General features: G+C 41.9%; 1 protein-coding gene across 2 annotated transcripts in view; it reads right to left on the minus strand.

Annotated features, from left to right (window-relative positions):
* The window catches only part of TAMM41 (TAM41 mitochondrial translocator assembly and maintenance homolog), a 47,969-nt gene that overhangs the window by 348 nt on the left and 36,890 nt on the right, over positions 1-10,731 (minus strand). Inside the window, exons 7-8 of one of the 2 annotated variants that reach the window (XM_015560378.1) lie at positions 9,362-9,424; positions 4,307-4,344 (exon numbers count right to left, since the gene is read on the minus strand). In XM_015560378.1, the coding sequence (XP_015415864.1) occupies positions 4,319-4,344; positions 9,362-9,424 (89 nt within the window). In that variant the 3' untranslated portion in view covers positions 4,307-4,318. Of the gene's footprint in view, positions 1-4,306; positions 4,345-9,361; positions 9,425-10,731 lie in introns of those variants that run through there. The other variant, XM_006758280.2, reaches the window with a different exon arrangement.

Consider the following 10,731-nt stretch of genomic DNA (forward strand, 5'->3'; position numbering starts at 1 on the left):
ATGTATTTTCATTGTTACAAATTGAACATAATTAAAGCATAGTGATGAATCACAAAAACAATATGTAATTATATATGTGTTTTCCGATGGCCTTAGGCGACCCCTGTGAAAGGGTCGTTCGACCCCCAAAGGGGTCGCGACCCACAGGTTGAGAACCGCTAGTCTAGGAGACCCTGGAAGCCAAGGGTTACTAATGTGATCAATGTGAGGGGAAAAGATTGTGATTTAGGATTAAAATGGTGGTATGATGTCAAAGGTACCTGAGTTTCTGGGGTAAGTGAAATCTTTTGAGATACAAGCATACTGACAGCCTTTGAATTTAGTAGTTCTTAAAAAGAAAGAAAAAGGAAGAACAAAAACAAGATCTGTACGTAAATGGGCATCCCTGGCCCCTTTCTAAACCCCAATGCCTGCATCCAACCAACCCCACCTCGCTGCTTCTGTTGCTGTGTGTGCCACTGATCTGATCCCTAATGGCTTGATAGGGCCAGACCAAATGATTTTGTAGGCCTTTATACAGTCCATGGGCCAGATATTCCCCACCCCATTCCTAGACTCACACCACTTGCTGGTGTACAGAACAGCACTCACCCGACTGTACACTGCTTAGGGACAGGTTTATCAACCTCTCCCTCGGCCTAGACTGGGAGTTCCTTGAGGACAAAGACCTTGTCCTATTCATCCTTGTCTCCCCATCACCTAGTATAGAATCCAGCACATAGTAGGTACTTGGTAAATGCTTTTGAAATGACAGAACAGATGCACCTCATTCAGATATCTGATTTCCCAACACCCTCTATCTACTTACTCACAAGTACCAGATGAAACCGGAGAAGCTCTCTGGGGAGCTTATGGGAAAGAAGTAAAATGGGATAGAATAAGTGGGGTGTTATTTGTCTGTCAGATCTAATAGGATCCTATTTGCAGACAGCATTATGGGCTCAGCTTCCTTTGTGTTGAAAATGAGATCATTTAGTCCGTATTTCAGGGTGTGGCTCAAAGATCCAACTAGTCTTTCTCACCATGGGATACAAACTGTGGTCTGTGCGCGAGTACGAAATGCCCACCCCTGGCAGTGCACTTTGTAAGCACTGCCGATGAGGTAACAGGATTAGTTCCAGAGACTCCGAACACTTGGGTACGTGTGATCTCTGGAAATACCTGGCCATGTTACTGGTAAGCTGCTTAGTCCACAAGGACCTGTAAGAGGCTAATGTAGGTAGTGGCAGGTTACAAGGCAAAGTCCCTGGAAAATACTTGTAGGAACTCTGGCCTGGCTTGTCCACTGACTACTTACAAACTGACACGGCCTCATCAAGAAACTCAGAGCTCCTTCCCTGGCCTCCACCCGTTCATTTCTCCCTGGAGCAACGACTCTGCTAAACCTCACCCACTTGAGCATGGAGACTGGAAAGCTATTATGTAAGGTGCTTTTTAAAATTCCAGCCAGAACCAATCAAGACACTAAGCAGAACACAGGTAATTGCATATGGTAAGGTTCAACACAGCAACCCCAGGGCACTGAGTCAGAGCTAGAGGAAGATGCATCGACTATGATAAGTCCCAGTTCAACTTCAAAAACTTACTCACACACTCCTTGGAGCTTAACATTTAAGGTAAATACATAAAGTACATCAGAGACACCATGAAGCTTTTTTTTGGCTGCTAGTCCATTAAAGACTCCCTTAATTAAAAACAGTCTTTGCCTTCAATGGCTCTCAGAAAGACTGCAGCAGGGAACGGTGTTACAAAGAGGCTGGAATAACAGTCAAGAGACCTGAATTCTAGTCCTAATTGGGCCACAGACTTACAGTGTAACTCCCCCTCTCTGGCCTTGACTTCCTCATCTGTACAACGATTGGCTTAGACTAGGGTAGAGGTGTCTAACAAGAGGCCCCTGGACAGACTTCATCTCCCTGTGAGCTCTTTGAAACTGTCACCGTTTTCTGTGTAGATACGTGTACTTCTGTGAAGAGGGTCCAAAGTTTTAGCCAGATTTTTATAGAAAGTCAGGATTTGCAAAAGGGTAAGAACCAACAGATCAGAATAAAGGCTCCTTTCTGCCTCAATATTCTAATTGCAACAAAAGTGGAGGACTTAAATTTCATGAATGTAGAATAGGCCAAATTTCCTAAACAGGACACGAAAAGTTGCTAACCATAAAGGACAAAATGAATAAATTTGATTAAGTAAAATTAAAGGCCCTGTCCAGATAGCTCAGGTGGTTAGAGCATCATCCCAATACACTAAGGTTGTAGGTTTGATCCCTGGTCAGAGCACATACAGGAAGTAACCAGTGAATGCATAAATACGTGGAACAACAAATCAATGTTTCTCTCTAAAATAAAGTAAAAAGAAACAAAAATAATAACAAAAAATGAAAAGAAAAAGACACATAATATTAAGTTTTTGCCCAGGAAGTGCTACAATAGGAACTCTACTAGTGGGAGTGTAATTTGAACAATTGTTTGGTCGATACCACAATTAAACATTCACACACTTCATGATCTAGTAATTCTTTCCTAAGTTTGTACCTAACAGAAATGCATAAATATGTTCATCAAAAGATAGGCACAAAACCAACAGCACTACTTGTAATAGCCCCAAACTGGACACAACTCAAGAAGCCATCAACAGTAGAGTGAAGAAATTGTGTATATTCACACAATGATCTGGATACAATGAGAATAAACGAACTACTGCTAGTCCCCACACCATGATGAATCTCACTGATGTTATGAGGAGTGGAAGACACAAGAGAGTATATATTCATATACAAAGTTTGAAAATGGCCTAAACAGAAGCATGGCAATAGAAGTCAAGGTAGTAAAGTTACTCTTGGAGAAGTAGTGGCTGTGACTGGCAAAGGGGGTTCCTAGGGCACTATGGTCATGAGTGTGTTCACTTTGTGAAAATTAATTTCTGATTTGTGCTCTTTTCTGAATATATTGAGATTTTCCATTCTACCAGAAGATCTAGAATCTGTCATTTATTCAGTCACTATAACATACTGAATGAGTATTTATTGTGCACCTATATAAGGCACTGAGTTGTTGGGGATACTGATATGAATAGCAGTTATGGTCTCTGTCCTCATAGAGTTTACAATCTATAGAATTCTACTTGGCCTCCATTAGCTTACTTTTAGTTTCTGCTTCCTTTCTTCAGAAAAGGATGGTGATTTAGGAATTCTGCATTTAGAAAGTGTCTTGAGGGAAGACAGCCTTGTAGGAGGGAAATTTTACTCTAAGATCCATCACTATTGTCTTTGCTCCTTCTTCAATGTATAAAGAAAGATGCAACATTTCTTTAAACATACCTTCTTCAGACAGATTCTTATTTACCCAAAGCTAGCCATTATGAATTCTGATTAGCATCTAAAGTCAGGATTTTATTTTGGAAGCATACAGAAATCTATTTCAATATATGACTCCTAAGGTTTTTCTTCTATTGATTTCCAGCTTGTGTTACATGACCTATAGCAAAGTTACTACAAATCTAAGACTACAAACTGCCTATGTGACCTTGAACTGATGGGTCCAATGACAGACAAAATTCTCTAGGAAACAATGTGAGGCAGAGATATGAGTAGGTTGTCAGGCGTCTCTACCTTCCCATAACTCTACACTTCAGGTCTTTAGGAGAGAAAATCAGTAAGCCCTCAACATTCTTCCAATTAATTTCCAACATAGTTAGATCTATACACAAAGAATACTGCTCCTGAAGCAGAAAGTACAACTTAATTTTTAAACTTTCAAGTTTAAATTACCAGAAAAAAGCACATTACCAGAGAAAATTTTTAACTATTATTTTGTGTTTTTCTTATTTAAATATGTAGGTACCAAAAAAAAAAAAATAGAAGAAATGTTTTAGTTATAAGAAATCAGAAGCAGAGAAAAATGAATGATCCATTCTATTGTGTTCCAGGAAAGGGCTGGTTAGAATCAATTGAGGCATGCCAGAATCTTTTTAGGAACAAGACTAAACGTGTCTTGTTAATTCAGCTGAATCTTTTGAAGCTAGAGAAGTACATAGGTACCTGTCCCCAGAATGCATTCTGATTGACCAGAAAGTCAGGTGGAAAAAATAAAGCAAGATTTCAAAAATTAAACTTCACTATCCCCGCCCAACCTTCCTCACCTCCTAAAATGGCTCCACAGCCCTAGTTGGTTTGGCTCAGTGGACAGAGCGTCGGTCTGTGGACTGAAGAGTCCGGGTTCGATTCCGGTCAAGGGCACATGCCAAGGTTGCAGGCTCGAACCCTAGTGGGGGGCATGCAGGAGGCAGCCTATCAATAATACTCCCATGATTGATGTTTCTATCTGTCTCTCTCTCTCCCTCTCTCTGAAATCAATGAAAAATCTATATATATAAAAGACTAAGGGACTGTCTGACCATCTGAATGGTAGCTATGATACCCACTGATCACCAGGGGGCAGATGCTCAATGCAGGAGCTGCTTAGCTGTTGTGACTTGGGAGTGGCAGGTCTCAGGTGATGCACTCTGGAACCGGAGAGGAGGGAGCCTGATTGCGGGGATAAATAAATAAATAAAATGACACCACCATCTTACTGCTTCCCACACCCAAAACCTGGGAGTTACCTGTGACTCCTCTCTCTCCTTCCCTTCCCATATCCCTCTAATCACCAAGACCTGGCGACCTGCCTTCTAAGTATTACTGGCATCTCATCTCTCTGCCTCTACTGCAATGACGTGAGTTCAGGCTGCCACGATTCCTCACCTGGCTGGCTGCAACCATATCTAACCAGTTTCCCAAGCAATAGCTTTATCTCCCTTCAATCTGTTCTCAGTTCTCTAATGGCCTTTCTACAGTCCCTCTGCCCTCAAAAGAAACTCTGAATTCCCTTTCATGGCTTTTAAGGGCTTCCCTTGTCTGGCTCCTGCTTACTTCTCAGTCTAATCACTAAAGCCCACACCCCCTCTCCATTTCTCTTCCAGTTCCCACACCAGAACACTCAGACAGTTCCACTTCTCTCCAAACAGATTAGAAACATAAAAGACTGTTACTTCTCAGAATATGACAGTTTGCTTAGCTGGTCTTCTGTTACTAGTACCAGATGTGATGTCATCTGCTGCTACTATGAAAGGAGCAGGCAAGTATGAGGAGGCTAAACAGGCTTTTGCTACTCCGGAGCTGGCTGGCTCCAGCTGCTGATCTGCCAGGGTTGCAGGCTTAATCCCAGGTAGGGGGCATGCAGGAGGCAGCCGAGTGGTATTTCTCTCTCACACAGATGTTTCTCTCCCTCTCTCTCAATCAATTAAAAATATTTTTTAAAAGTATGATAAAAAAAAAAAGATATCTGCTTTTGAACCTTCCTTTTTTATCTCCATATGAGCAGGATGATGCAAAGAAGCAGAGTGATAATGGCAACAAAGGAATAAAATCTCAACCAAATACGTTGGGGCTTTCTCATCCTGCAGATCATACATCAGCTGTCTGAAAACTGAATAGAGATAGAATTTTAGAGACTTAGGGGAAACAGCCCTAGCAAAAGCAAGGCAGAACAACAGCTATGACTGCAACAAGAGGAATTCTAAAGAACAAAGTGCAGGAGGGAGTTTCTGAGCTTGCTGTGAAGTTAGAGGGAAAAGAAACAGGCAGATGAGCCACTCAGTTCCTTTACTTCAGCTGGAGGCCTGGTCAAGGGACTAATGCCATTTGAATATGACAGTGAAATGAGCCATGTTCTAAAGAGAGGTCAGGAAACGTTTAGGTAATGATACCAAAAGAAAAACAAAACAAAACTAGGCACAGCACTAGATGTTTTTCTTTTTTTAATATATTTTTATTGATTCCAGAGAGGAAGGAAGAGGGAGAGATAGATAAAAACATCAATGATGAGAATCATTGATCGGCTGCCTCCTGCACGCCCCCCACTGGGGATCGAGCCTCCAACCCAGGCATGTGCCCTTGATCAGAATCCAACCTGGGGCCCTTCGGTCTGCAGGCCGATGCTCCAAACCGGCTAGGACAGTACTAGATGTTTTTACTATTTAAGATACTATTTTTATAACCTGGTAAGGCAGGTAAAATTATCCCCATGAAATTAAAACTCAGAAAAATTAGGTAACTTGCCTAAGGCACAGTAGTTAGGTTGGAATTTGCACCCTAGTCTCTGGGGCTCACAAAACCCTGCTCTTGGCCTGGACGGCCTTCCTCAGCCCACAACCATCATAAACCAGACAAGCCAGATCAGAAGGTAAGTAAACCTACAGAGTCTGAATGGATGCTAATCCTTTCCACAATTTCTGCAACCTCAGTGCAGGTTACAGACATTCGGATACTCTGGACTTCGTCAATCCTATGAGGTATCTTTAGAAGGAAAAGGGAAACAAGCATTAAGCACAGGGGAACCTGCAATGGGCGCTCACTCCAAGACCACAAGGAAATCTGGGCTGTGGTGTGAGGTGTTACCCACTGCCCTCTGCTGGTCACTGGGAAGAACGAGTGGGAAGAGGACCAAAGAGTCATTTCAGCTTGAAATACCATGATTCATCCTAAAAAACCTTTTCTTAGAGAAAAATTCAAACTTACAAAAGAATAGTACACTATGTCTCCATGTATCATCATCCAGCTTCAAAAACGTATCAAGTCATGACCAATCCTGTGTCATCTACTGTTTACCCACTTCCCTCCACTGTTTTATTTTGAAGCAAATCTCAGACATCCTGTCTTTTCATCTAAATATTTTAGTATGTATTTCTACAAGAAAAGGAATTTTTTAAAACCCCATCATATACAACAGATAATAAATAATAAAGTAATTCCTTATAGCTTAGGATGCCTCCCTAAAAAAGGAAAAATAAACAGAAACCCCTCAAAACATTCAGCCTCACCTAATAAGGATTATAGAAAGGGAGCAGCAATCATGCAAAACACAAAACCACCCAAACAAACAAAAGCACCTCATATTCAGCCTTGCCAGGATAAACACAGCAGAAACACAGATGAAATAAAAGTAACTGAATTGAACATGCAGTTATGCACCCCTGAGTGGCAGAAATATCTTCCGCTGAGTAGATCTGGCACACGTACTCTTTCCTGACTCTTTCCAAAGATTCAGGAGGGCCACACAGAGTCCTTGGGGCCAAGCACTCAGCTGTGTAACCAGGAGGCTGGGGTGAGATGCTAAGATGTGAGACCACACCAGCTCCCTGGCAATCTCAACCCAGGGATCGGAATCAGGCTGAAAGACCACTCCTGTCTCTGTGTTACCTCAGCCATTTATACCCTGGTACTACTACAAATTTCTATTTACATGCCTGTCTCTCTTTCTAGACTATGAACTTCTTGAAGGTCCGATAGTGTTTTGTGTTCACTTTTTTTTTTTAATCCTCACCCGAGGATATTTTTCCCATTGATTTTCAGAGAGAGTGGAAAGGAGGGAGGGAGGGGGAAGAGAGAAACACTGATGTAAAGAGAAACATCGACTGGTTGCCTCCCACACACATCCCAAATGGGGCCCGGGATCGAACCTGAGACCGGTCAGGTTGAGGCCCTAACCACTGAGCACACAGATCAGGGCGCATGTTCACTTTGTATGTGTGGCTAACACATGAGAGACATTCAGTGGATGGTTATATAAGAAAGAATGAACTAGAAAAGTCCATCTTTTGACATTACCAAGCACTGGAAAAAAATGGGGAAAAACAAGAACTCTCATATTTTACTAGTGGGATTGATATAACTACTTGGGAGGACAATTTGGTTATATCCAAAGAGGTTCAAATACTTAAGCCCATAAATCAAGAACAGGATATTTTAAAATTTAAAAAAAAGGGAAGATTCAGATGGGGAGAAAAAGAAAAGAAAAAGAGCTCCTAGAAATTAGAAATGTAATAGCAGAAATAAAAAAAAGAGCATCGGCCTGGAAGCTGAAGCTGAGAAAATCTCCTAGAAAACAAGACAAAAGGACAAAGAGACCAAACATAGGAGAAAAAAGAAAAAAAAACCCAAAGAACTAGACTAGGAGGTCCAATATTTGAATAAAAGGAGTTCCAGAAAGAGAAGAGAGGAAACAGATAGGAAAAAAGTAAAAAAGGCCCTAACTGGTTTGGCTCAGTGGATAGAGCATCGGCCTGCAGACTGAAGGGTCCCAGGTTCGATTCCGGTCAAGGGCATGTACCTGGGTTGCGGGCACATCCCTAGCAGGGAGTGTGCAGGAGGCAGCTGATCAATGTTTCTCTCTCATCGATGTTTCTAACTCTCTATCCTTCTCCCTTCCTCTCTGTAAAAAATCAATAAAATAAAGTAAAAAAAGTAAAAAAGAATAAATGAAAAATTTCTTATATTCTGAGTGAACAAACTGAAAAATGAGTATCGTAACAGATAAAGACAGACTCACATCAAAGCTCATCAGAGCCCTGCAGGAAAATGAAGACCTAACAGGCCTCCAAAAGAACATACACAAAGGATTGATAACCCGAATGGCTTTGGACTTCGACGGCAATCTTAGAAGTGAGAAGATAGTTGGAGCGATGGTATCGAAATTCTAAAGAAAAATTATTTCCAATCTACCCCCAGGCTAAGTCTCAATTTATGTGGGAGAACAGACTAGAGATACATTTAGACATACGTGGTCTCCAAATTTGCCTCCCATGCACCCTTTCTCGGAAAATTCCTGCATGGTGTGCTTCACCAAAAGGAGAGTGTGCACCATGAAGATAAAGGACTGAGATACAGGAAAGCCGGTGTTCTTCACACGAGACAGATAAAGACAATCTCTGTGGGCAAAGGAAGTTGTGCAGGGAAGGGAAAGTGTTTTATGTGGCTCACCTAGGAGTCTCACTAACACAGTCAGGCAGTGTAAACTCTGAACACTGACTTTACCACAGCTGCAATATATCTGTATTAGAGGGATGGGAGGGAGGGGTGAGCGTGTGTGGTGAGGTTGGGTAGAGAGTTGAATTCTAATCTACCTTAGTGGGAAGCCAAAAGCAGTAATATAAGGTTATTCTTTAGTGAACAGGCAGTGAAAACAAAAACACCCCACTAAGAGATTTGAAAGTGGGTGTCTGTGGAGAGGGGAAGTAGGAGAGAAGAGCGAGGCACTGCTGTTTCTGCAATGATATGCACGGGTAACTTTCCTAAACAAAAACATGAGGGGGAAACCTGCACACGGGAGTTATTCAGAAACCTCAGAGGGGCAGGAAAGCCTTCCAACAGTGCCTCATATGGTTTGACTCTTTCAGGCGAACAGATTACAGTGCTGTCTGCCTGTCTGTACGTTATTGCAATGTCCTAGTTTAGGACCATTAGAATGCCAGCATTTCACAAGTACCTTCAGGACACAGACAACGCTTTACATTTTAACCAGGGGCGGATTTTCTAAGTTCTTACCGGCAGTGAAAATGCCTTTGGTGCTCTGTCTCAGACTCGAAGGTCTCACAATTGCCAAAAGCCCTGTGAGAAAAAAATCCAGCAAGGATGCCAAAACAGCCAGATGTTAGTCATCTCAACACTTTTAAAAAAACTGAAACGAAATATTCTTTCAGTTAGTCAATAAAACAGGCACATCTATCTGTTCTGGTGTCACAGGATGACAGTGAAAAAGGTATCAGGATTGAGGGCCAGGGGACTGGAGTTGCCAGCATGTCACCACCCACCTATATGAGCACAGACATATGACTGACCCCTCTGGGCCTGGGCCTACTCACCTTAAACAGGGTGGGTTAGGTGACCTTCAAAGGTCATTTTATGACTTCAAATCTACTTAAGGCTGCTAGTTCGAAATTCCAAGATGGAAGAAGATTAAAAAAACCCACCCCAAAAAAACAAAAACAAAAAAACACACAAATATTTCTGCCCAGGAATAAAACTTCCATTCTGAAAACACACACAGGACTCCTCAGTGAGGATCAATAGTATAGTCCCCATGCTCTATGAAAGGCAGCAGGGATCACACTGTGACCAGATTCATGTTAAAAAAAAAACAGCAAAGGACATGCCTCTATATTTATCTTCAGAACAGATACCTGGTGACCTAAACAGATGCTCTGACAACCTGTGGCAGGTCCCTGAGAGAGTGTGCGTGGAGCACGCCTACTGCAGCTAATGTTCAATATTGTCACTGTGATTATTTAGCACAGTGGCTTGCACCTTAGAGGGTTAAGTACTTAGTCAATGAAATAGGAGAATGCACTCATCTGAGGGAGTCATTTTCTTTCTTTTTTTAAAATATATTTTTATTGATTTCAGAGAGGAAGGGAGGGAGAGAAAGAGACAGAAACATCAATAATGAGAGAGAATCATTAATCTGCTGTCTCCTGCACACCCCACACTGGGGATGGCACCCACAACCTGGCCACGTGCCCTGACCAGGAATTGAACCATGACCTCCTGGTTCATGGGTTGACACTCAATCACTGAGCCACACTGGCTGGGCAGGGAGGGAGTCATTTTCAATTTCAAAATTATTTCTTTACTGACTGACCTCATAAAATACCTTTAACACCTCAAAGGGAAGTAGGTCTCTGAAGACAAGGTTCAGACTTTTTGGTAGATATCAGGGAAGCCCTGGGGATAATGTCCAGAACATAGGCTGCTTGAGCAGGGGTGGGCAAACTTTTTGACTCGAGGGCCACAATGGGTTCTTAAACTGGATCGGAGGGTCGGAACAAAAGCATGGATGGAGTGTTTGTGTGAACTAATATAAATTCAAAGTAAACATCATTACATAAAAGGGTATGGTCTTTTTTTTTTTTAGTTTT

Source organism: Myotis davidii, unplaced genomic scaffold, assembly GCF_000327345.1.
Source record: "Myotis davidii unplaced genomic scaffold, ASM32734v1 scaffold73, whole genome shotgun sequence".
Taxonomy (NCBI): domain Eukaryota; kingdom Metazoa; phylum Chordata; class Mammalia; order Chiroptera; family Vespertilionidae; genus Myotis; species Myotis davidii.